The sequence below is a fragment of the Zootoca vivipara genome, chromosome 2, assembly GCF_963506605.1.
Source record: "Zootoca vivipara chromosome 2, rZooViv1.1, whole genome shotgun sequence".
Lineage (NCBI taxonomy): Eukaryota > Metazoa > Chordata > Lepidosauria > Squamata > Lacertidae > Zootoca > Zootoca vivipara.
In genome coordinates, this window is record NC_083277.1 from 88,252,333 (window position 1) to 88,280,173 (window position 27,841).

At 41.0% G+C, this 27,841-nt stretch overlaps 1 protein-coding gene across 1 annotated transcript; it reads left to right on the forward strand.

Moving 5' to 3' along the window:
* Positions 1–27,819, forward strand: LOC118079895 (myosin-1B). The gene is made up of 40 exons (XM_035104615.2): positions 1–28; positions 249–296; positions 4,148–4,373; positions 4,469–4,612; positions 4,703–4,859; positions 5,657–5,684; positions 5,782–5,899; positions 6,575–6,667; positions 8,343–8,406; positions 8,485–8,583; positions 8,692–8,795; positions 9,581–9,719; positions 10,171–10,289; positions 10,445–10,594; positions 11,079–11,249; positions 12,727–13,033; positions 13,157–13,245; positions 14,094–14,181; positions 14,788–14,905; positions 15,247–15,370; positions 15,452–15,588; positions 15,711–15,966; positions 16,761–17,003; positions 17,102–17,278; positions 17,367–17,512; positions 17,619–17,709; positions 17,804–18,193; positions 18,725–18,851; positions 19,624–19,742; positions 19,953–20,149; positions 21,430–21,613; positions 21,723–21,888; positions 22,158–22,282; positions 24,347–24,655; positions 24,746–24,949; positions 25,417–25,542; positions 25,657–25,827; positions 26,585–26,689; positions 27,019–27,114; positions 27,532–27,819. The coding sequence occupies exons 3-40, from the start codon at positions 4,170–4,172 to the stop codon at positions 27,685–27,687; spliced, it is 5,841 nt and encodes a 1,946-aa protein (XP_034960506.1). The 5' UTR covers positions 1–28; positions 249–296; positions 4,148–4,169; the 3' UTR covers positions 27,688–27,819.
* The last annotated feature ends 22 nt before the right edge of the window (positions 27,820–27,841 follow it).

The window sequence follows — 27,841 nt, forward strand, 5'->3', positions numbered from 1 at the left end:
GTGTTGTCCTTCCACAGATAGTTAATAGGTAAGTGCTGGGGGGTGATTGTGGGGGTCTGGAGGGGGGTAGCGCCCCTGAATTCCACTCATGCCCATCCATTCCTTCTGCCTTTGCCATTAGCACAGGAGAATTGACTATGTCAAACTGAATTTCAAATATGCTCATTTGCTTCCAGTCAGTAATTCATTGTTGGAAGACTCTTTGAAAAGTCACCAGTAAGAAGAGATTTGCACTTTTTGTTTTCCAGTACTGGCCGGTGCTGAGTCTGCGCACTATTCATTTCGTATATCAGGAGGTAAGACTGTGATTGTACCCATTCTTGGGGAAGGGGGAAGAGGTTCAAAGAAAGTCTCCTTTTGGCTGAGAATACAGGTGCCGTGCCCCTTGCTAATTATGTACTGCATGAAATATTTCATGGCTATTGTGTTCAGATTTTATTGCACAGTGTCCATGTTAACTGATCCTGCAGTTCTGGCGTGTGAGGCATTACTAGCAAGTGCTCCTCCCCTCTAAGCACAGGGTAGAAGTTCCAGCTTTTAATTGCCCTCTGTGACATTATCTGATACTTCCAGAGAAAATCTAATTGCAATATGGGCAACCACCAAAGTGGGCAACAAGTTGGCATCCAGGACAAAGTGAATTCTCTAATGAACACCACTGATGGAATCTCTTTGGGAATGTGTACTGGGGTAGACTAGCAGCAATAACACTGTGTTTGACTGTTCCTTTATTTTGGGTTTAGTTTTGAGAAATGATAGTGAAAATCATGTCTTGCCTTTTCATTTATTTACATTATTAGTTAATATTATAACATTGGCATCTCTTAACAAATTGAAGTAAAATTTTATAACTGGGACTGTTTGAGAGCTGCTTTATGATGCATATATTTAGTTCCTCGAGAAGCAGAATCCAAGCGGAAAGGAAGGTAACGTCTAGGGCTAACCATGAGCTTCCATCAGAATACAACAGTTAGGATTTCTGATGCACAACCAAGAGTAATAATAATAATAATAATAATATATTATTTATACCCCGCCCATCTGGCCGGGTCTCCCCCGCCACTCTGGGCAGTTTCCAACACACATCAAAATATATTAACATATCACAGACTAAAAACATCCCTAAACAGGGATGCCTTTAGGTATTTTCTAAATGTCAGGTAGCTGTTTATCTCTCTGACCTCTGATGGGAGGGCGTTCCACAGGGCAGGTGCCACTACCGAGAAGGCCCTCTGCCTGGTTCCCTGTAGCTTTGCTTCTCGCAGTGAGGGAACTGCCAGAAGGCCCTTGGCGCTGGATCTCAGTGTCCGGGCTGAATGATGGGGGTGGAGATGCTCCTTCAGGTATACTGGACTGAGGCCATATACTCATCAATCAACAAGATAAGAGAGGGAAATGGAAGTTAACAGGGAGGGTGGCAGCTTAGTGTTTTGTATGAACAGGTCCATGGTTCAATCCATGGCATCTTCAGGTAGGGCTGGGGGAGATGCCTGTTTCAAATCCTGGAAAGCTGCTGTCTCTTTGTAAATATAATACTGAACTTGATGCACCAATGGTTGAGCTCCGTATGAGGCAGCTTCCTGGGTTACTATGATGATTGGAGGCTAAATACAAGCAAGCAAGCTGGAGCTGGGAGCCAAAGAAACATATTCAGCTAGAGGCAGGAGGACAGAACAGCTTAAAATTAGAGCAAGAAATTCAGAGGGGAAACAAATTCAATATGTTCCTAAAATCCAGTTTGTCTTGCAAACTTTCAAATTCATTTTCTAGCTGCTTGAAAGTATTGGTGCAATCATGAAAAGAAATAAAAGAGCCATTCATAATTGAGTTGAGGTGCTGTGTCAGAGTCGGATTGGACACTAGCACTGCTCAGCGGGTGCAGTGACCCCTTCTGCTCACCGAATGTGTGGGCAGATGGCAGTCAGTGGGAGGCCCTGAAATGGTGCTTTCTGTTGGCTGGCAAGTGGGAGGGCCTAAGCTGTCATGGGATCCATTGGATCCCATGCCAGACCCACTGCTGGCAAGTGCCCATCCTCTGTCCCCCAGAGGGCCCAATACCTACACGAGCTCCACAAATGAGAGGTCATAAAAGGATGTTGACAAGATGTTGCGCCTCCTCCTGCCACAGAAGGGTAAATTCAGGGAATATGGGCTAACATTTTGATGCCCACAGTGTTGTGTAGACACACAAAAAAAGTATGTCCATAAATGAGAAACAGTGGTGCCACAATAAACATTCACTTGGCATCACCCTTAATTTTGGCTCTAATTCTGTTGGCATTCAACCACCTGAGTTCCGTATTAGAGGGAACAAGTGGGGCTTGCAAAAAAAATTTTTTTTTACTGTAATTTCTCTTTTAGAATGAGCACTCCACCTTAGGCTTCTACCCAGCCATTTACTCCCAGCAGTGCATTTCACTCTTCTTCCTCCCCAACCAGTTTTCTGTTCCCCTTAACAACTGACACTTAACATTCTCACTAGCTTCTTTTGGAACTTTTTTGCCTCCTTAGGCTTTTTAAAAAGCTCCCCTGCCCCACTTCTGCAAATGTTGATGTTCAACCAAGCATGCTTCTACCACCTTGTTTCTAATGGCCATCTTTGTCACTAGTCCTGTTGGCACACACCACCTGAGCTTGCTACCGGACTGCTGTGATGATGATGAAGTTCTATGGAGTACCATGACACAAAACTTTCTGCAAATTGTGCCAAGTTGCAATACAGATCTTTCACAGATGTTGGCTGCCCCATTAATTTTGATAAATCGACCAATCCATAAATTTGTTCATTTCTTTGCTTGAATGAGTGGGGAAACTTAATGTTTGTTCTGATCTTACAACTTCTAAACTTTGATGGATTGGCATGATCAGTTTGGGGAATCAACATAATGTGACTGTGGTCACCTAGTAGAGCACCCAGATATAGCAGACCCAGGATGGGAGAGTGCTAGAGTCCTAGTGCTCATCAAGTTGCATGGGATCAGTTCCAATCTGTTACCTCCAAGGATGTGGACAGGCTGCTTGGACGAGTGAAACCAACCACCTGTCTCCTTGATCCTTGCCCATCCTAGCTCATAAAAATGAGCCGGGAACAGCTGGGTGGGGTGGTGAATACCTCCCTCTGTGAGGGAGTCTTTCCAGACTAGCTTAAAGAAGTGGTTATTAAGATTGAAGTTGAATCCCGGCAGGACAGAAGTACTGTTTTGGGGGGACAGAGAGTGGGCAGGTGTGGAGGACTCCCTAGTCCTGAATGGGGTAACTGTGCCACTGAAGGACTAGATGTGCAACCTGGGAGTCAATTTGGACTCACAACTCTCCATGGAGGTGCAGGTCAATTCTGTGTCCAGGGCAGCTGCCTACCAGCATCACCTGGAACAATGGCTGACACCCTACCTGCCCACAGACTGTCTCACCAGAGTGATGCATGCTCTGTTTTCTCCCACTTGGACTATTGCAATGCACTCTACATGAGGCTACCTTTGAAGCTGACTCAGAATCTACAACGAATCCAGAATGTGGCAGCTAGACTGGTGACTGGGAGTGGCCACCGGGACCATACGACACTGGTCCTAAAGGACCTTCATTGGCTCCCATTGTGTTTCTGAGCAAAATTCAAAGTGTTGGTGTTGACCTTTAAAGCCCTAAACGACCTTGGCCCAATATATCTGAAGGAGTGTTTCCACCCCCATCACTCAGATCAGACACTGAGGTCCTCCTCTGAGGGTCTTCTGCTGGTTCCCTCACTGCAAGAAGCAAAGTTGCAGGGAACCAGCCAGAGGGCCTTCTTGGTAGTGGTGCCCTCCTGTGGAACACCCTCCTTTCAGATGTCAAGGAGATAAAGAACTATACAACTTTTAGAAGACATCTGAAGGCAGCCCTGTTTCGGGAAGTTTTTTATGTTTGATTTTTTTATGTTTTAATATATGCTGTAAGACACCCAGAGTGGCTGGGGAAACTAATAATAATAATAATAATAATAATAATAATAATAATACCATAATTTCAAATATATTGACATACTTAGTACTCATGTGCCTCCTCAACAATTTCCTCTACTTATAAGACATACCAATATTAGAAATGCAAGAGAATATATACAGTGGCATTACACAGCTGCAATTTTCATGTGAGCTGTCTTTCTCTGTAACAGTGTTCTCTGCTAAGCTGCAGCCATGTCTTCGGACTCAGAAATGGCAGCCTTCGGGCCAGCTGCCCCTTTTCTCCGAAAGTCAGAAAAGGAGAGGATTGAGGCTCAAAACAAGCCATTTGATGCCAAAACATCAGTTTTTGTGGTGGATCCTAAGATCTCCTTTGCAAAAGGTGTTGTGCAGAGCAAGGAGGCAGGGAAAGTCACAGTCAAGAAAGAAGGTGGAGACGTGAGTAGAGAAACACCAACTGACATTGAAAAATTAGTAATATATTTGTCCTATTCTTTATACTCTTTGTTGAATGGTCTCTTGTTTCCTTGCAGACTGCGACTGTTAAGGATGACCAAGTCTTTCCTATGAATCCTCCCAAATTTGATAAAATTGAGGACATGGCCATGATGACCCACCTCCATGAACCTGCTGTGCTGTATAACCTCAAAGAGCGTTATGCAGCCTGGATGATCTATGTGAGAACAGTTTAACATTTACCATTGACTTCACAATACAGATTATTATTCCACAGAGAAGCAGATTTACTATCCATCTTTTCTTTACAGACGTATTCAGGTCTCTTCTGTGTCACTGTCAATCCCTACAAGTGGCTGCCAGTATATAATCCTGAGGTGGTAAATGCCTACAGAGGCAAAAAGCGTCAAGAGGCCCCCCCTCACATCTTCTCCATCTCTGACAATGCCTATCAGTTCATGTTAACTGGTAAGTATGTCAACCTACTTCAAAATGATTACAGAGGGACAGTTCCCCAGACTGAGTCAACAGCTTTTCCAGAAGGTCTCATGCATGATGGGGTTGCAGCTAAGAATTATTTGTATAGTCATCAAAGCTCAAAGGAAGGAAACCTCAGCTCAACTGTCCTCTAAAAGACCAAAACCTAGTTGCACTGTGCCAACATTTCAGGGCATTCTTCTTTATTGCTTTGTTAATTCTTCATGAGCTTATATGTAGTTTTAGAACTATTTAATAGTTCAGTATTTTCTATAGCAGGCTTGCAGTTGGAAGTAAAATGCACAAGAGACATCAGGATTATAGTGAAGAGCAGTAAGATGTGAATTTATTACACGCATACTAAAATAAGTGTTGGTTATGAATAATAACTGATAACAAGTCAGTTTGTTTTCATTTTTAATGGATGTATGGGACTTTAAAATGAAAAGAAGCATTAGAAAGGGACCATCCAGATTCTGAACAATCGTAGCCTAAAATAATCAGGCTATCCTAGTGTATTTTAAATGAATATTGCTTATTTCAATAATTGGGTTCAACCACATTTCCACTTGTCCTGTGTGTCTGGGCAGTTTTCCCCTTGCCCTGTCCCTTTCCCAGGGAAAACCTACTCTTTAGTGCTAAATCAGAGCAAATCTTAATCCGGAGAAAACCTGAACTGCTGTTTTCTTCAATTGAGGGCTAAAGTGTGGTTTTCCCTGGAGGGAAGCAGCGGGACAAGAGGAGATGTTGATAAGCTAAATTACACCGTTGTTTCTTGATTTTTCTAGATCGTGAGAACCAGTCCATTCTAATCACGTAAGTATTCTTATGATAAGTATGATTCTCGTCAGAGCAAGTTTGTGTGCAAAGCACTGTTTGACAAAGTGGTCCTTCCTTCTGTTTCTGCTGACAGTGGAGAATCTGGTGCTGGAAAGACTGTGAACACAAAACGTGTCATCCAGTATTTTGCAACAATTGCTGCAGCTACTGATAAGAAGAAGGAAGAACCACAGCAAGTAAGCAAGCTAAAGGTGAGTTGTATATCTAAGAGGAAGCTAACCTTTCATTTTTGTTAACAGCTGTAGTTATAAAATACACATCGTATTTTTCGCTCCATAAGATGCACTTTCCCCCCTCCTAAAAAGGAAGGGGAAATGTCTGTGCGTTTTATGGAGCAAAGGCACTGGGCGGCAGCGGGATCCCTTGGCTGCCGCTGCAGTCGCAAGCAGAGGGATGCCTCTGCCGCCGGAGCCATGGCTCCCGGCGGCGGCGGAGGAATGAGCAACCCGAAAGCAGCCCTTTTAAGCTGCTCCTTCCTCCTCCACAGCCGCCAGCAGCAGCAAAGGGGCGGGGGAAGGAATGAGCAGCCCAAAAGCAGCCCTTTCAGGCCGCTCGTCCCTCTGCTGCCTCTGCCGCTCACAAGAGCTGGCATAGGAGTGGCGGTTGGGAGAGGCACAGCGCAGCGCCTCTCCCAACCGCACCTCCTGTGCCTGCCCCAGCGAGAGGCGGCAGCGGGACCGGGTGTTTATTAAACATTTGATTCAGATTTTTTTCTTGTTTTCCTCCTCTAAAAACTAAGTGCGGTTGTTTATTAAATAGTTTAGTAGAACATTTGATTAAGAATATTTATTTTTCTTGTTTTCCTTCTCTAAAAACTAAGTGTGTCTTATGGTCAGGTGCGTAACTTTGCAATAACACTTTTTCAGGGAACACTAGAAGATCAAATTATCAGTGCCAACCCTTTGCTGGAGGCTTTTGGGAATGCCAAGACTGTGAGGAATGACAACTCTTCCCGTTTTGTAAGTCTTCCGTTCAGAAATATGTTTAAGAGTGTACCAGTGAGACAATTTCATTAATTAGTTCTGTGGTATTTTTCCTAACATTGGTTGAAAATAATCAGGGCCAATGTAGTGCAAGAAAAAAGTGCTGGATTTTGGCATGTTACCCAGCCACGAAGATCACATGAATTGCTTTAGCACTATATTTCTTTATGCTAATTCTGTCTTACACAATTATTATGATAATAAATGGATTAATAATAGTAAAGCCCTAAATACATGATGACAGAATATATTAGAAGAGGAAGAAGAAGAAGAAGAAGAAGAAGAAGAAGAAGAAGAAGAAGAAGAAGAAGAAGAAGAAGAAGAAGAAGAAGAAGAAGAGTAGTAGTTTGGATTTGATATCCCGCTTTATCACTACCCGAAGGCGTCTCAAAGCGGCTAACAATCTCCTTTGCCTTCCTCCCCCACAACAGACACCCTGTGAGATGGGTGGGGCTGAGAGACTTCAGAGAAGTGTCACTAGCCCAAGGTCACCCAGCAGCTGCATGTGGAGGAGCGGAGACGCGAACCTGGTTCCCCAGATTACGAGTCTGCCGCTCTTAACCACTACACCACACTGGAAAAGTATAAAGGATTACACTCTTCTTTCCTGAAGATCCACCTACATATTTAATGCGCTTTTTGTGTGGACATATAGTGTTTTGCTTTATACACAAGCTACATTTCCATCTGAAATTCATGAAGGACACAAAGCTCTCAGATCTGCAAACTTCTACTGCTGCTGCCATGTGCAAATTATTCAATGCCACCATTGCACAAGATATAGCTGTCAAGTTCTCCCTTTTTTAAGGGAAATTCCCTTATGCTGAATAAGCTTCCTCGTGAGAAATAAAGGTTGCTAAGATTCAACAGCTACCTCAAGTCAGCTCAATGGCTTGCAATAGTGCAGAGGACACTAATTTAATAAATGCACATTCTGTATAACGATATAACACAACCAAGCTAGTCTTTGTCATTATTCATTAGACTTCAGACTTCTTGGACAAATTAATGGAATGAAAATAATACAGAAGTCTAAGTGTTAGTATATAGCCAGCATTTAAAAACACATTGTCCTTTTTATCATATATAATGCGACTGAAGCGAGCCATATTCTGTTTCTTTTATTATAAACAATACCATCAATAAATTGTGGAGCTTCTCTATCACATTCAGGTCACAGGCATTTTTTCCTGACTCTTCTGAGAGACAATTGGGTTAATAAAGTATTTTCCCTTCACTTCTTAAATTCCATAGAATTTGATATTATTAGTGATATCCAACTAAGCAATACTCAGAATAGAAAAAAGGAAATAGATTTGTTTCAGTGGGGTCTACTCTGCGTATGACATATCACTGGGTAAGTCCCCATATGTCTGCAAGATAACAACAACAACAACAACAACAACAACAACACTCTTAAAAACACAATGAAAAGGAAGAACCAAAAGACCTTTGGTTTACAAGACATTGTACATATAAGATGTTTATGGTTCTTCCTTTTCATTATGCTTTCTTAGTGGTGGCTGGTATACACCATTTTTGTGCCATTAGAAATGTATAAAATCAATAAAATGGCAATGTGCAGATAACGAAACACATGCAAAACATGGTTTAAATTTGTTGTAATTAAAATGCCATTTTTCCCCCATAGGGTAAATTCATCAGAATTCACTTTGGTGCTACAGGAAAACTGGCTTCTGCAGACATTGAGACATGTAAGGAACTTTGCTAGAAGATCACTCAGTCTCCTCCCTCCCTCCCTTTTATTTAATTATACTAAATTGTGTTGCCAGATCTGCTGGAGAAGTCCAGAGTTACTTTCCAGCTGAAAGCTGAAAGAAGCTACCACATCTTTTATCAGATCATGTCCAACAAGAAGCCAGAACTGATTGGTAAGAGGCATCTGTTTTGGTGGCTGCTGCTGCTGCTAAAATCTTGCATTGATGCTTCATTATTCAATAGATTAAAATAAATCCGTATCTTTGCTTCTCCTTATTCAGAGCTGCTTCTGATTACTACCAACCCATTTGACTTTCACTTTGTGAGTCAGGGTGAGATCAGTGTTGCCAGTATCAATGATCAAGAAGAGTTGATGGCAACTGATGTAAGTAACTTGTAGAATGGAATATATGAAATTTGATCAGATCAGTTTGGGGCTGAATTTATTCAGCAGAAATTAGATTTCTTGGAGTGATGAACCCTTGTTACAATTTATTTGGGGGAGGGAAGCATTCTAGAAATGCTGGGGGTCAGGAGTCTTGCTAGAAATGGGAATGACAGCAGCCTCCCCTCTCCCAGTCTCTTCTTTAAACATAGTCTTGCTGCCATGAGTAGTATCAGTGGCTTGCCTTTTTTTGGTCAGAATGCACCCTTGGAACAATGTCATGGTGTGTGTGTGTGTGTGTGTGTGTCTATGTCTGTGTAGGAGGCTAGCAGAGGATACAGTAGTGGCATCCTTCCCACCTTTCTTTTAAACATACTCTTGCATTTGTCACACGTGGCAACAGCTTTCCTATCATTTCCTTGACATTTCCTCCCAAAATGTCCCTTGGAAAAATGGTACATCACGCTTTAGTGTTGTTTGAAGAGCATTCTCTCTCTCTCTCTCTCTCTCTCTCTCTCTCTCTCTCGTGTGTGTGTGTGTGTGTAATAATAGGCCCCTCATAGCCACTGAGGCAGACCACAAATACCCCACGAACAGAATGCCCCAGAACAACACTACACCATGACAAGTTGTTCCAAGTGGGGCAATGTGAGACGAAACACAGGCCTCTAATTGCCAAAAGGAGTCACTCAGATTCTTTACCTCCTTATGGAGCAGCAAATTTGAAAGGCCAGGTGCAGTCAATATGATATCAAACAGAATTTTGACTTTGATTTGTTTGATAGGAAGCGATTGACATCCTGGGTTTCACTGCTGAGGAAAAGTCAGCCATTTACAAGCTAACTGGAGCTGTAATGCACTACGGGAACATGAAGTTCAAGCAGAAGCAACGTGAGGAGCAGGCTGAGCCAGATGGCACTGAAGGTATTTTAAAGACATGTGGCAGGATACCGAGATTTTCCAGAAAGAAGTGGCTTGCTCTGTTGAAATTAGTATTAAAAATCCAAAACAAATTATATTATTATTGTTTATTAAATTTATATATTGCTCTTCATTCAAATTCACAGGGTGGTTTATAATAATAATAATAATAATAACTCTTAGACACATTTAAAATGCCATAGGTAGTTTAATCAGCCAAATGCAAGCAATTGAGGTGAATGCTCATTGTTATGTAGCCATCCATAAACAAATAAGAACAAATGCTCAACGAAGACCAGGCACAATCTAACCACCACATAAACTTTGTGCAAGCAAATCAGGATGAATGCTGAATAAATAGGTTGTATGGAGAAGCCCATAATTTGTATTCCTGTGCTGATAATATTATGGTCTATTTGTGCTGATAATCCTTTCTTCTTATGTCTATGCTTAGTTGCTGACAAGGCTGCCTACCTCATGCACCTCAATTCAGCAGATCTGCTGAAAGCTTTGTGCTACCCCCGAGTCAAGGTCGGCAATGAATATGTCACCAAAGGCCAAACTGTTCAGCAGGTAAATGGCACATTAGCCAAAATGCATGGTTTGACTTAACGATCTGTGATTCACTGCCTTGATAAGAGGTGAATCACATATCATTATATCAACCAGTGATTTCACTAATGAAAATGCTATCAATAGTAAATCCTGCTATTATCTTTTCTTCTTAGGTGTACAATAATGTAGGTGCTCTTGCAAAAGCAGTCTATGAAAAGATGTTCTTGTGGATGGTTCTTCGTATTAACCAGCAGCTGGATACCAAGCAAGCAAGACAATACTTCATTGGTGTGCTGGACATTGCAGGCTTTGAGATTTTTGACGTAAGGAAACAGGGAGAAATTAAAAAATAATAATTGTAAAGCACTAGAGAAATAGCGTTTTGTATCGGCCAATTCAAAACTGTATTACATACTGAAGTGTGACTCTGGCAGCTGAAACATTTCAACTTATACAAGTTGCCATTCATTGAAAACACGGAGCATTTTCCTAAACTATAAAATGTGTAACAAATTGTAATTAATCTCAAATAAAAGGCACATCTAAACGGATGCCTTCAAAGTGTTTCAGCATGCAGCACAATACTAGAAGCCACATACAATGCAGGAACTGAAACACTCAGAGGATTGAACTGAACCATACAAATGCAAAGACTAAATGAGGCTGAGAAAAAGAACCCATACAAGTCTAGATCTGTGGGCAAAAGCCTACAGGAGAGGAAAGAAAAGTGTCAAGCTGCTGTAGGGCTTAGGGGTCACTTGGATGAGTCAATGAATGTTAGTGAAAATGTCTCTTGTTTTTCTGTAGTACAACAGCTTGGAGCAGCTGTGCATCAATTTCACTAATGAGAAACTGCAACAGTTTTTCAATCACCACATGTTTGTGCTGGAACAAGAGGAGTACAAGAAAGAAGGGATTGAATGGACTTTCATAGACTTTGGGATGGATTTGGCTGCCTGCATTGAACTCATTGAGAAGGTATCTTTCGCAGTGTGAATACTTGGTATGCTCTGAAATGTTGTAGGAGAACATGGGAGAACATGCATGCAATTTGCAGTCCTTTCTTAAGTGAACCCCAGCAGAGGGATTGGTTGCAGGAAACTCCAGTGTATTTGTCAGGCTGAGTTACAGGGATCTGAAGCCCCTCCTCTCCAGCAACACCTCTTCCAGCCGGGAAAGCAGCGAGACGTCCAATGAGGAGGGAGAGGGAATGGTTAGCATGGAGGAGAGTAGAGTCAGGGTTGCTGGACAGGAGTCCCGACACCACCTCAGCTTCACAGGGTCAAGCGCAAAGAGGGGAGGAGGCACTTGGGGGTCTCGAAGTTCCTACCGGTATGCTGGGGGAGGAGCAGGAAGGGGTCACTTCTGGATTCTGCGAGTGACTAAGATGGACATGTTTTTAGTAGCTCTGCACTGTACATAGTTTGCACTCAGCAAACGGTTAAAAGACAGTTGGATGCCTGGCGTCGTTACTTGTGAGTAACCACCACATGCCATTACAGTATTGAACATTGTACCATGAGAGGAGGTGGGTTTGGATGTGGCAGGTGATTGGATCCTGTCCAAATAATCGTATACTAAATCTTCACAGTTCTGTACTCTGGGGCCTTCCATGCATTCTTGTTTCTTATTGAACAGGATGTAGATATAGTGCCAATTTAGTCACTTGGCTGCATTGAATCAAATTTCCCCACAACTGTATAAGAAAAAATGATTTTTCTAGACCAGCCTATTTATTTCTATAGCATCAAGTGTGTCCGCAGTACTTCGCAAAGAACAGGCCTGGCAGCCCTACTACAGGGAGTTTACAATCTGAAAGCAGACACAAGGGAAACAACAGAAGGTGGGGAAGGGAAATGGAGACGGGTGTAAGCAGAGAAAGACTGTATTACTGTTACTCATACTTTAGCTTTTTAATGGTATGGCATTGTCATTAGAGGCTTGTTCTAAAACAGGTGTGGGGAACCTGTGGCCCTTCTGATATTGCTGGACTCCCACTGTCATCAACCCCAGCCAGTATGGCCAAAGGTCAGAGATGATGGGAGCTGTAGTCTAAGAGCATCTGGAGGTTGCCCTTCCCTGTTCCAAAGGTTTCATGGGCATGATAGCAATGGGACAGAAATACTCAGGTGGCTTCTTTCATAGGGAATATTGTTCAAGAATATGGTAAATAGAAATAGGGTATACACTCTCTCATAGTAGATATTTGCTGAGATTATCTAGCAGGGTATATTATGGAACATGTCTATACATATGTACCTTTTTGGATGTAACAATTGGTTGACCTGCATGTGCAAACCTGTATTCCAGATTTTAATGGGACTTGTGCTTGCATATTTGAACTCAGTTCCTTCTCAACTTCTCTGCTCCAACAAAAAATTATTCATGCTTTTCCAAAGGCAAGTGCTTCCAAAAGCTGTCATAGCAATCTCTTTATTATTGTTATTCCTTCCAGCCAATGGGCATTTTCTCCATCCTGGAAGAAGAGTGCATGTTTCCGAAGGCAACTGACACTTCTTTCAAGAACAAGCTCTATGACCAGCATCTTGGAAAATCTGCTAACTTCCAGAAACCTAAGCCTGTCAAAGGCAAGGCTGAAGCCCACTTTGCCCTGGTGCACTATGCCGGCACTGTGGACTACAATATCACTGGCTGGCTGGAGAAGAACAAAGACCCTTTGAATGATACGGTGGTGGGTCTGTATCAGAAATCATCCATGAAGACTCTGGCTTTCCTGTTTGCTGATCGTCCTGTAGATGCTGGTAATGGCTGTATAATCAACCCTCTGACTAATGTATATATAAACAAACATTTATTCTAATATAAAAGTATTATTATTTAATAAATCTAAGGTCCATTTAATATTTTTTTCATGTTAATTTTAGATGGTGGTGGTGGCGGCGGCGGCAGTGGTGCCAAGAAAGCTGCTAAGAAGAAGGGGTCTTCCTTCCAGACTGTGTCTGCTCTTTTCAGGGTATAGTATAATCTTTGTAACTCTTTTCAGTGTGTGAATTTAAAAGTGCTTTATGAAATGCCTGTATTTGTCAGTTTTTGCACACCAAACCATTTTGGATCTTCTGAGAGATATGCTGAATCTCACTGAATTCATGGAACAGTCTTCTTTTTAAAAAAATATCGCCACAGATTTAAAATACATGCCCACATCCTTCCACATAATTCAAATATGAACAAAGTACAGTATGTAAAATATCCTTGACTGCTCTAAGTCTCTTAAAAGAGGGGATCAGTATTGAATACAAAGGCAAATAACTCTTTACTGAAATGCTTCATGTGTTACTTTGCCTAAACAATGTGTCTGCATGCTGCTGTAATATTTACCGTATTAAAGGAAGAAATATGGAATGTGGCCCTCCAGGTGTTGCTGGACTAAAACTTCCATCATCCCTGAGCACTAGCCATACTGGTGGGGATGATGGAAACTGGGAGTTCAACAACATCTGGAAATTCACAGGTTCCCTACCAGGGGGGCTAAGGATTAATTCCAAAAAAGCAGTATACACTTAAGGGAGCTCCTCCCCTTACCAGCATACAGGTACGGTAGTACTTTATTTGATGGTATACTCCTAATGTCAAAGAGATAAGCTGCTATTAAACCTGAACAGCAACTTGTTTAACAGGCCAAACATCAAAAGCAAGCATTGACAGTGGATGTTAGGAGCTTGAAATAAACCTGATTATTATTTTTATCTCTGTTACATTTGATGGTGCTTCCCCACCCCTATTTGCATGCACTTGTCTCCTCTGCATACAAACATCCCTTCTTTGGACTTTTGCACAAAATATCTGCTTCTGGTCCCACAGGAGAACTTAAACAAACTGATGTCCAATCTGAGATGCACTCACCCCCACTTTGTGCGCTGCATTATTCCCAATGAAACAAAAACACCTGGTAAGGCATTGTGTATCAATATAAATAAACAAATAAAGCAGATATTATTGTATTTTTAGCAACCAACCATCATACAATTTCAGTGCGAAAAGCCCATTTAGTTTCGTATTAAGCATTAATCCAAGTCTTGCACTACATACAAACTTTGAGAAAAATATAATGCAAAGCAACACAATGGATCAGTTTGGTTTTCACAAGTACGCCATTAAATTTTCTTTTCATTAAAATTTGATTGCTTTTTCAAAGCCTGTTCTGATCATGCTCTAATTTGTCATGTTTGGATTTCCTTCTGAATTTTAAAAGTAATAGTAGAATATATTTAGCTTGTAATTCTAAATACATTCTCCACTCCGTGAAAAATGTGTAAGGTTGATTATTTATATGACCATACCCTAGCCATTTAAAGAACGCTCCTGTGTCCAGTGTGGTCCACGAGGGAAAGCATATTTAACTGAGCTTGTGTAAAAGAAGGCTTAGTTTTCTGTGCATCAGGTGTTCAAAATATTGAGAAATCTGAACAGGAATAAATACATATAAGTGCAATAGAAATGCATATAAGTGCACCAAAATGGTATGGTGCTAATTCCTCTTTGATTTTTTAAAAAGGTGCAATGGAACATGAACTTGTACTGCATCAACTGAGGTGTAATGGTGTACTGGAAGGCATTCGCATTTGCCGAAAGGGATTCCCTAGTAGAATCGTTTATGCTGATTTCAAACAGAGGTTAGTTTGGCCCTCCTATAGAGCTCCATTCTGTACATTTCACATCTCAGATTTCTTGACTTTATAAAAAAACAACCCTTCAGCATGAATTCAGTTAACAACAAGGTTATATTTATTCAGCATTGATGCATATCCCAGACTAGATAACTCCTTTGAATCAAGTGTTGTTTTCTCAACATGTTTTGAATGTTTTCAGAGATCAGCAAGTATTTTATAATAATTCATTTTTACTCAATCATTCCTTGACAAGTTTTTGGAAACTAATAACCACAACAAATTGCTATTCACGAAACTAGTGAATTTAATGGCAAGACACCAGCATCTTCTGTTTTCTCCAACAGATACAAGGTTTTAAATGCAAGTGCAATTCCAGAAGGCCAGTTCATTGATAGCAAGAAGGCTTCTGAGAAACTTCTTGGATCCATTGATGTTGACCACACCCAATATAAATTTGGCCACACCAAGGTAAAATTATTATTTGACATATTAATGTAACAAGTAGGTTTGTTGGGGCAGTGAGCAATATGTTGCATTTTCTTTCTCCAGGTGTTCTTCAAAGCTGGCCTTTTGGGTCTTCTGGAAGAGATGAGAGATGACAAGCTGGCTCATCTGATAACACGTACACAGGCTATGTGTCGTGGCTTCTTAGCAAGGACAGAGTACCATAAAATGTTGGAAAGGAGGTATAGCCCTCACAATTATTTAGAAAAGCACTACCAGAAGGCCTGCTTTGGTCTACATGCAATTTAATATGACATTAAATGGTCTACATGCCATTTAATATGAATCTTAACTTTGTTGACAGAGAGGCCATCTTTACTATTCAATACAATGTCCGTTCATTCATGAACGTCAAGCACTGGCCCTGGATGAAATTATATTTCAAGATCAAGCCCTTGCTAAAGAGTGCTGAATCAGAGAAAGAGATGGCCACCATGAAAGAAGAGTTTCAGAAAACTAAAGAAGAGCTTGCCAAGTCAGAGGCAAAACGAAAGGAACTTGAAGAAAAAATGGTGTCTCTGATCCAAGAGAAGAATGACTTGCAACTCCAAGTCCAGTCTGTAAGAGTTATTCGTGACATTAATTTGACTTTATTCTTGATATAATTTAGGTAGAGGAATGCACACATTGTAGGGAAAGTACACTGTGAATATTTGGGGTTATTTAGGCTATCCCAAAATATGGCTGTGTGTGTGTGTGTGTGTGTGTGTGTGTGTGTGTGTACACACCATACAATCTGGCACAGAGTATAATATATAAGGCACTATGGAGACTGCACATATGTAGGTCTAGTATACAGCTTTTTGTTTTCACACCAACATTTATATTGGATAGTTTATTTGTCCATATAAATGGAAAATCATTTCTGAAACGTTTTTAGGATACATTCAGCCAGTTTATTTATACTTACTGTGTGAAAGACTGAAAGGGAGTGGGGAAGCTGACATTGTGATTACAATTATGTAATATAAAAAACACTCATGGAAGGAAAATAGTATTGATGATCATTTGGCAACACTTTGCAACTTGTTTCTTGAGTCTGGAAAATATTAGTAAAGTCACCAGCAAATGCTACTGTCTCAGTAAACATTACAGTTGCTTAGACTTGATATGAAAATTAATTTAATTCACTTATACAAATACAATTTCTATACAATTAATCACTAATTAATATAGATTACAATTTTCAGAACACAGATTACTTTCAGTAGGAAAATCTACTCAGAAATCCTACTAAAATCTTACAGAAATGAAACATGGATTATTCTCTGGAACATTACTAGTACTGTTATTCCCATTTAGAAACTGAAAATACTGGAAAGACATTCCTTTTCATGCTACATTTTTCCCCCAGGAAGCTGATGGCTTGGCAGATGCAGAGGAGAGATGTGACCAGCTGATCAAAACCAAAATTCAGCTGGAAGCTAAAATTAAGGAGCTGACTGAACGGGCAGAGGATGAAGAGGAAATGAATGCTGAGCTGACAGCCAAAAAGAGGAAACTGGAAGATGAATGCTCAGAGCTGAAGAAAGACATTGATGATCTTGAGTTAACACTGGCCAAGGTGGAAAAGGAGAAGCATGCCACAGAAAACAAGGTAATGATCACAATGTGCTCTGCAACCAATAGTCAGAATGTAGTATTGTCATTCCAGGGTAGAATGATACATTGAATCTGTTTGTTCATTTCTAAAAGGTGAAAAACCTCACTGAAGAGATGGCAGTCTTGGATGAGACCATAGCGAAACTGACCAAGGAAAAGAAAGCCCTCCAAGAGGCCCATCAACAGACCTTGGATGACCTGCAGGCAGAGGAGGACAAAGTCAATACTCTGACCAAAGCAAAGACTAAGCTGGAACAGCAAGTGGACGATGTAAGCACCATCACATGCAGAAGAATAGTATTAGAGGAGTGAAGGTAGTGTTAGAGTGACAAAGTCTTTGTCCCCTCTTTGTCTTTAGCTTGAAGGGTCCCTGGAGCAAGAAAAGAAGATACGCATGGACCTGGAAAGATCCAAGAGGAAGCTTGAAGGTGATCTGAAGCTGTCCCAAGAATCCTTAATGGATTTGGAAAATGATAAGCAACAGCTGGATGAAAAGCTTAAGAAGTAAGTAAGGTTTGCTTTTGGAAGACCTTTTAGGAGGTCTTTATAGAACCCAACTCTTTTTCTTTGATTTGGACTCAAAATAATCCTTGTGTTTTGTTGTGAAAAGGAAAGAATTTGAAATCAGCCAGTTCCAAAGCAAAATTGAAGATGAGCAGGCCTTGGGCTTACAACTTCAGAAGAAGATAAAGGAGTTACAGGCAAGTCAATCATATATCAGATCCATTGTGACTATGAAAACTACTTCCTCTGAGAATATATTGTGAGTGTCAATGGCTGCTGCTCTTTCTCTAGGCCCGTATTGAGGAACTGGAGGAAGAAATTGAGGCTGAGCGTGCATCTCGGGCCAAGGCAGAGAAGCAGCGGGCTGATTTCTCCAGAGAACTTGAAGAGATCAGTGAGCGTCTGGAGGAAGCTGGTGGGGCAACCGCAGCTCAGATTGAGATGAACAAGAAACGTGAGGCAGAATTCCAGAAAATGCGCAGGGACCTTGAAGAGGCCACTCTGCAAAATGAAGCCACAACAGCTGCTCTCCGCAAGAAGCATGCAGACAGTGCAGCTGAACTTGGGGAACAAATTGATAACTTGCAACGTGTGAAACAGAAGCTGGAGAAGGAGAAGAGTGAGCTGAAGATGGAGATTGATGACCTTGCTAGTAATTTGGAATCTGTCTCCAAAGGCAAGGTATCATACAGCAATTTCAATATATATATATTGTAATCACAAAATATACATATTGGATTTACATTCTGTAGCTTTATACAGGATTGGAGTGAGGTAATTGTAATTTAAAAAGAATTTCAACTTATGTGGAAAAAAGAGAAAAGTAATTTTTATTACATTAGCATCTCTATCCATCCATATATAATGCTTGTTTCTATTTAATGCTGTTTCTAATTGTAAGATGGCAAAAAAAATTTCCATCATATATATATATATATATATATATATATATATATACACACATACATATAAAATAAGGTCCTCATTTACCCCCTTTGTTAATTAAAATAATGCATCACTTATTTAGGACTCCTTGTTACATATTCTTTTTCATTATTCAAGACATTCCCCATTCTTCAGCATTATATGCTTCTGGACTTCATTGTGACTCTAAAACATATATGAAGCGTCCATTCTGAATACTACAAAGTGTTACAATATGCAAAGTTCAATGGCGTTAGTTAATATGGTTCTTTGACTGTACACCTATAGGCCAATTTTGAAAAGATGTGCCGCACCCTAGAAGATCAGCTTAGCGAGCTTAAAACAAAAGAAGAAGAGCATCAACGTTCTATTAATGACCTGAATGTTCAAAGAGCTCGTTTGCAGACAGAATCTGGTAAGATGCTTAAACAAATTTATAAAATGCTGGAGAAATTTGTGAGAAGGACATGGCTTGTTCTGAAAAAATACAACTATGGGTGATATTTCCCATCCTGTCCCCAATTCAGCGAGAGTGGTGTTTGTAGGTTGGTTTGGTGGTTGCATGGAGAGATGGTGCTTCAGCTTTTACAAGATGGGAAGGGTGATTTTTGGCTTCTCACAGATGGGCTGAAGCCAGGAGAACCTGCAAAGCTTCAGGAGTCAATTGGTGCACAAGCTGGGCTCCTGAGAGGTGGGGCCTTGGAGCAGCCCTGGGGGAAGACTTCACCCTACCAGGTCCAATCCAGATAAATAAAAGGAGATGTGTGGTGCAGGGCCAATGAAAAGTGGGCCGTTTCTTCCCACTCCCTCATAGCAATCTTAAAGGTAGAGCAGCCTTGAAGGTGGAAGAGCCATTGGGCTGGATCCTTAGATGGGGATCCCCTTAAGAGCTGTTAAAGGGCAGCACTTCACATCCAGATACCTAATTCAGGGGCTGAAGAACCACACCTATGGAAATTAAAACACTTAAGTCCATAGATTTCAGCAGGTCTTCTCTAATTATAACTAAGATTCATATCACCTTCACTTTTTTACACTTAATATATCTACTGTGAACACCATCACTGTATCAAATAATTGCCTGAACCTATGCAAAAATGATTAAATCTTGGAGATTTCAGATATTAATTTTAATATAATTTTTCAATTTACTTATGTTAAATTATGTTATATATTCTCTACTTCAGGTGAACTCTCACGACAGGTAGACGAGAAAGATGCTTTGATTACCCAGCTTTCCAGAGGCAAGCAAGCTTTTACTCAACAAATTGAAGAACTGAAGAGACAACTTGAGGAAGAGATAAAGGTGAAGATCAAGAATTTATTTTATCGTCTGTTATAATGCCAGAAACACTGGGCAGCTTTTTTCTCACAGAATTGCCTCACCTGCATAATTATTTATGTTTTATACATCTCATTCTCTCTGTGCTTACTTCATCTTGTGGACTGGCAGTTATATGTGCTGAAGCGCACTCCAAATATTTACATAATCTACAATTCTATGTTAATTCTATAGGCCAAGAATGCACTGGCCCACGGCTTACAATCTGCTAGACATGACTGTGACCTCCTTCGGGAACAATATGAAGAAGAACAGGAAGCCAAGAGTGAGCTTCAGCGTGCCCTGTCCAAGGCGAACAGTGAGGTTGCTCAATGGAGAACTAAATACGAGACTGATGCCATTCAGCGGACTGAGGAACTGGAAGAGGCCAAGTATGTGCAATGATGTGCTTAAAAGGGTATTAGGAAATGCCAAGCAAATAGTTGTGAGAGAAGAATTAGAGAACTCCCTCCATTAACAGGAGCACCATTTATAGGTAGAGGACCAGAACAATTAACAGAAAAGACACATTATTATTATCTGGGCTTAGCTTGAGTGTGAGATAGTTCTGTGTATTTATACAGTGGTCTATGGTGATATTCAACACTGCATATCATCATGTTTATCTTAAATTTTCATGTTTCCTGAATCTAATGAAACAGCTGCATACAGCCGTATCTAATAGCTCATTAATGAGTGCAATGTTCATGGAATTTTCAGATGCAGCAGGAAGAAGACAATATTTTTAAATGTAGACCAAATTAGAGAAAACAAGTTATATTTTTATCAGTGGACAGAATAAGTCACACATTGGTTTATGCTAGGCTCACAGTAGGGATGTACTGCAATTTTACATGAGTCAAATTTTCACTGGAGCAGAGGCAGATTCGCTTGATCATGAGCATCTATGGCAAGTTGATAACTGCATTCTGAGGTGTGTGTCACACACACACACACCCCATTTGTGGAACCTCTTCCTGCCACTGCTGCAGAAAGAATGAGTGAATGAATGAATGAATGTAGTGAATCAAATTCCACAACCAATTTCTTTGTTAGATGCGCTTTCCCACAGTGTCAGCGTAAATTGTGCTCACAAATTCCATGTCACCTCTTCCCCCCACTTGAATTATATCTACATTTACTTTGTTTATGGCAACCACCAACTTTCTCCTTGTTATCTTTCAAATGCTGTCAGCTATCTAGCTAGCCAGGCATGTGTGTTGTATGTGTTGTGTGTGGAGGGGAGATGGTAATAAAGCTGAATGGTGATAGCCAAGGTTTACTCATACAAATAATAATAAATGAGGAAAGGTAACTTGTGGCCTCAGGAGAAAATTTTGGGGACAGCAGGGGACTGATGGAGTTGGATGGCATGGTTGGTGAGTAAAATGAGACAGGAGAGTAAAATAACAATTGGCAAGCCAGAACAAAATGACTAAAGAAGAGGATAGGCATAACAAAAGCATTAAAAAATCCTTTAGCAATTCAAACAGTGAAACATGACTACATTATTACAATGTTATGTGTTAACATGGAAGGAGAAGGTAAAATGGCAAGACAAAGTTTGAATGGAAAAGCAAATTTGTATTCTCAGTATGCATTGAATACCTTTAAGCCAGTTATTATCATGGATGATTAAGAATCACTAAGTGTTGTGATCACATTTCTCTAGGAAAAAGCTGGCTCAGCGTCTGCAGGATGCTGAAGAACACGTGGAGGCTGTGAATTCCAAATGTGCTTCCCTTGAGAAGACAAAGCAAAGGCTACAGAATGAAGTGGAGGACCTAATGATTGACGTGGAAAGGTCCAATGCAGCCTGTGCAGCTCTAGATAAGAAGCAGAAGAACTTTGATAAGGTACTTTTGACCATAATTTGAAAGAAAACCCAGCACGTTGCAACAAATCCTCAGGTACAAATGAACACATTTCTTATTTCTGGTGCTTCTTCTTTCTGGTGTTTTGCAGATTCTGGCAGACTGGAAACAGAAATATGAGGAAACCCAGTCTGAACTGGAAGCCTCCCAGAAAGAGGCTCGCTCTCTCAGCACAGAGCTCTTTAAGATGAAGAACGCTTATGAGGAATCCTTGGATCACTTGGAAACTCTGAAGCGTGAAAACAAGAATCTCCAACGTAAGACCATAGTCTTTACTTAGGCATTCTGCCAAGTTTGGTCATTTTTGTAGTAGGAGGCTTCCAGTTAATTTGTATACAATCATTTTCTTCATAGCCCACTGATAGATTCAAACATTCAACTGAAAACCATTCACATGAATGGCAACAGTGTAATGCTAATTATTAAATGATTGTTGGGTTCTGAATTTGTACTCCATACATAATCCAGTGTACAGATTGCGGATCTCTTCTCTCTCTGACTGACATTTTAATGTGTAAACCAACAGAGGAGATTTCTGACCTCACGGAGCAGGTTGCTGAAGGAGGAAAAGCTATCCATGAATTGGAGAAAGTGAAGAAGCAGATTGAGCAAGAGAAAAATGATCTGCAGACTGCTCTAGAGGAAGCTGAGGTAAGCACACTATTATGCATATACAGTGGTACCTCGGATTACAGACGCTTCAAGTTACAGACTTCGCTAACCCAGAAATAGTACCTCAGGTTAAGAACTTTGCTTCAGGATGAGAACAGAAATCGCACGGCGGCGGCGGGAGGCCCCATTAGCTAATGTGGTACCTCAGGTTAAGAACAGTTTCAGCTTAAGAACGGACCTCGAGAATGAATTAAGTTCTTAACCCGAGGTACCACTGTAATTATTTTGTGGCATGTATCAGACAAATTATTTTGTGGCATGTATCGTGACCATGGGGTCACGAAGAGTTGGACACGACTAAACAAGTTACAGGTAGGTAGCCGTGTTGGTCTGAGTCGAAGCAAAATAAAAAAATTCCTTCAGTAGCACCTTAAAGACCAACTAAGTTTATATTTTGGTATGAGCTTTCGTGTGCATGCACACTTCTTCAGATACACTAGAAACAGAAGTGTCAGACCCTATATATATACAGAGGGTGGTGGGGGTGGGTGGGAATGGGAGATGGGCTGATGGGAGTGGTAAACCTGTAGATGGGTGTTAATGGCTGCTGATGGCTGCAATTAGTCCTGGGCTGAGGTGCTAAAGAAAGCTTGATCATGCATAATGAGATAAGAATCCGATATCTCTATTCATCCCAGGTGCTTCCATGGTTTTAAGCTTGGTAATGATTTCCAATTCAGCAACTTCCCTTTCCAGTCTGTTCCTGAAATTTCTCTGTAATAAAACAGCTGCTTTGAGATCTTGTATAGAATGTCCTGGGAGATTGAAGTGTTCTCCTACTGGTTTTTCAGTCTTATGGTTCCTGATGTCAGATTTATGTCCATTTATCCTTTGGCGTAGGGTTTAGCCTGTTTGTCCAATATAGAGAGCTGAAGGGCACCGTTGGCATTTGATGGCATACACAATGTTAGAAGATGAGCAATTAAATAGTCCTGAGATGGTATGTTGGATGTTGTTGGGGCCAGTAATGATGTTGTCCGGGTGTATGTGGCAGCAAAGTTGGCATCTGGGTTTATTGCAGGCTCTGGTACCAGTGTCCATGTTAAGTCTGGTGGTTGTATTATTGTGGGTGAGGAGTTGTTTAAGATTGGGTGGCTGTCTGTAGGCAATGAAAGGTCTTCCTCCCAGAGCTTGAGAAAGGGAGCTGTCATTGTCCAGGAGAGGCTGTAGATCTCTGATGATGCGTTGTACTGTTTTAACTTGGGAGCTGTATGTGATGACTAGTGGTGTTCTGTTATTTTCTTTTTTGGGTCTGTCTTGCAGCAGGTTCTCCCTAGGTATCAGTCTGGCTCTGTTGATCTGTTGTTTAACTTCATCAGGTGGATATTTTAGTTCTAAAAAGGTTTGCTGTAGATCTCTTAGGTGAGATTCTCTGTCTGTAGAGTTGGAACAGATACGGTTGTAACGTAGGGCCTGGCTGTATACGATGGATTGTTTGGTATGTTTGGGATGGTAGCTAGAAGCATGTAGATATGTTTGTCGGTCAGTTGGTTTTCTGTATAAGGTGGTGTCTATACGTCCATCCTGTATTTTTATAGTAGTGTCCAAAAAATGTATTTCTTGCATAGATTGGTTCATTGTTAGGTTGATGGTGGGGTGAAAGTCATTGAATGTCTGGTGGAAGGTTTCCAGGGTCTGTTGTCCATGTGTCCAGATAATAAAGATATCGTCAATGTATCATAGGTACAAGAGAGGTTTGAGTGGGTAGGAGTCTAGGAAACGATGTTCTAAGTCTGCCATGAAGATGTTGGCATACTGTGGGGCCATGCGGGTGCCCATGGCTGTGCCGCTGATCTGGAGGAACAGGTCATCACCAAATTTGAAGTGGTTGTGGGTAAGGACAAAGTGGCAGAGTTTGGTAGCAAAGTCCGCTGTGGTTTTATCTGAAATGGTGTTCCTTATGGCTTGTAAACTAAACAACTAAACAACAACATCAGACAAAAAGGAATGCTTGCACAGTGCATACAAACCAGTGGTTTTTAGTGTTTCCTATTGAATAAACTTTCAGACAGTGAGTCCATGGTATGGTATTCTTGTTTTAAGGCCTCACTGGAACACGAAGAAGGCAAAATCCTCCGCATCCAACTTGAGCTCAACCAGGTGAAGGCTGACATTGACAGGAGAATTGCAGAGAAGGATGAAGAAATTGATCAGCTGAAGAGGAATCACCTGAGAGTTGTGGAGTCCATGCAGAGCACACTGGATGCTGAGATCAGGAGCAGGAATGATGCCCTGAGGTTGAAAAAGAAGATGGAGGGAGATCTGAATGAAATGGAAATCCAGCTGAGCCATGCCAACCGCCAAGCTGCTGAAGCACAGAAGAACCTCAGGAACACCCAAGGAATACTCAAGGTACATATATACTTCTGTAATCAGGATACAGTTGTGATTGTTATTGTGCAAAGAATGGTCTCACAAAAATATCTCAATATGATTTTTTAGGACACCCAGATACATTTGGATGAAGCTATGAGGAGCCAGGAAGATCTGAAGGAGCAGGTGGCCATGGTTGAGCGCAGAGCTAATCTTATGCAGGCTGAGATTGAGGAGCTCCGTGCAGCTCTGGAACAGACAGAGAGGGGGAGGAAAATAGCAGAACAGGAGCTTCTGGATGCCAGTGAGCGCGTGCAACTTCTTCACACTCAGGTGAGCTTCTAGCTTGTAATGGGCACATAAAATTCTCAAAGCAGAAGATGGTTCAGGTAAAGGGAAGAATCTACTTCTGTTTTTCTGAAATGCCATTGTGTATTACCCACCTGTGTCATAACTCTTGATATATATGTGTCCATCTCTTTTTGCAATGTCGCTGACTCCATTTTCTACTCCTTACGATCATACCTTCATGATATGTTCAAGGGCCGCCAAAGGACTTCATCAATTAAGTCATCTCCATATTAGTTAAGCCTGAATTAATGCTCTAAGAACTGGAAAGTAAACATTAACTGCTATAATATGAGAGGTTTCTTAAGGGCTGATGACGGCTCCAAACATTGCATTTGCTGTCTTCTAGGTAACCAAGAATGCCTCCCACTCCAAAGAAAAATGAATTTCATGCTGAATATATTATGGTTTGGGGCTAATAGTTAAATGTCAGTTTTATTATTCTTATACAGAACACCAGCTTGATCAACACCAAAAAGAAGCTGGAAACGGATATTGCCCAAATCCAGACTGAAATGGAGGAGACAATTCAGGAAGCTCGCAATGCAGAAGAGAAAGCCAAGAAGGCCATAACTGATGTGAGTTTGTGGTTTTTTTCCTTGAAAATATTTCCCTGATTATACCTGGCATGCATAGCATTATTATTATTATTATTATTATTATTATTATTATTATTCTATAACTATTAATAGGCAGCCATGATGGCAGAGGAGCTGAAGAAGGAACAAGATACCAGTGCACATCTGGAGAGAATGAAGAAGAACCTAGACCAGACTGTGAAGGACTTGCAGCACCGTCTTGATGAAGCAGAGCAGCTGGCACTGAAAGGAGGGAAGAAACAGATCCAGAAACTGGAGGCCAGAGTGCGTATATCTCATACAGGAGCTGTTTCCCCATGCATTTTGAATCTTGAATAATCATTTCCCACACTTTCACTTGTTCACTCCCTGCTTTGCCCGCACAGGCAGGAGACATACCATCTAGGAGAGGTACTATCTGAAAGTTCGGAAGGCAGCAATGGTAGTCGTTTGCTTTTTTATATATTCTTGATGCCTTTCTTCTGGGAGAAAGTCTCCCCTTTACGCACAAATGCCCATTCTCTCTGGAAACTACACAGAATAAACTTTCCCCTTTGCTTCAGCCATTACTCCTACCTCCACGCCAACCTCAGACCTATTTGCATATCTAGGAACCAACACTAGTCACCATGTCAAGTAACCGGAAACCCACAACAGATGTTGAGTAACAGAGCAGGACTTGGGGAAACAGGGGCACATATTCAATGTCTGAGAATGTGGAGGGGCTCATGGTAGCATGGCCACATGGATGGGCCACAGATGAATAGAAATGAAAGGAAGAAGGAATCTTCTATGATATGGTTCTGTGAACTGAGGCAGCTCAGGTAAGGAGGCTGACAGAAGATAAGGTTCTAAGTTGCTATCAGAGGAATAAAAAGGGTGCCAAGGGAAATATGGGACAAACATAGCTAGAAGGTTTCTACCCATTCAGCTACAGCTTATCATTACAGCCATATTTCCATACACATCATCATGATTTGGCGAGCAGCACTTGGATTACAATACCAGCTGAAATGCAGAAGCCTTTCTTTTTGCATTTCAGGTTCGTGAGCTGGAAGCTGAGTGTGAGAATGAACAGAAGCGCAGTGCTGAGGCTATAAAAGGTGTACGAAAGTATGAGAGAAGAGTAAAGGAACTGACCTATCAGGTGAGAATGGAGACTTCCTTTTATCTAGGGTTGCCATATTCCCAAAAGTGAAAATCCGGACAAAGTTGTTGAGCTTTTGCTTTTTTGGGGGGGGGGGTAAACGTTGTTGTTTGGGAACATCTCCCCCCCTCACCAAATTAAGTTTTTAGGCTTTTAAAATATTTTAAAGCATTTTTTGAAATAAAAATCGCCCTGCTTGCCATAAAATCTGCTTGGATGCTATTACCAGAACCTGATTCCCGGACGTATGGCAGCCTACTTTTATCTGAAAATGTTGTAGGTACTTGCATGTGAGTTCACACTCTCTTCTCTTACTTTTAAACATTTAGGCTGAAGAAGACCGGAAGAATGTTCTGAGACTCCAGGATCTTGTAGATAAACTACAACTCAAAGTGAAAGCATATAAGCGACAAGCTGAGGAAGCTGTAAGTATCACACAGAACATGGTGCAAAAGTTTTGGCTTGTATGTCTGGCACCAACACACAAAACCTGACTGAATACTGAAGTCTAGTTTTGAGCAGAACATTTTCATATCACATACAAATATTTAGAGTTTACAGCATTTCTCATAAGAGAATTTATACTCTGCTCTTGTGCACCTAAGAGATGAAGACCCCATGGAGCTCTGCACATTCAGGAGATGCCGTACTATCTTAAATAATATGGAATTCTTCCCGTACTTGCAGTTTTAGCTTTAAATTGAATCATATGCCCTTCAAAATGGCCTGAGAAAAATTAGTACATGCTTTGTGTCAAGTTTGCGAAGAATTCAATCTGGTGCAGGCTGAAAAGCAGGAAGGACTTAGCCCTGCCATTTTCATATCTCTCTGTCTGTTATCAGGAGGAACAATCGAATGTGAACCTTTCAAAGTTCCGGAAGATTCAGCATGAGCTGGAAGAGGCTGAAGAGCGGGCTGACATTGCTGAGTCCCAGGTTAACAAGCTCCGGGTGAAGACCCGAGAGGTGCACCACAAAGTTGTTGCTAGCGAAGAATAAGCTCACCAAAGAGATGTAGAGTGACTGAAGAGAAGCACAAAATGTGAAGCTCTTTGTCACTTCCTGTAACTAATGTTTATTCCCCTCACTGTTTAGAAAATAAAGATTGTAGATTCCTTTGCATACTAAAAATGGGCATGGCTTTTCATTTTAA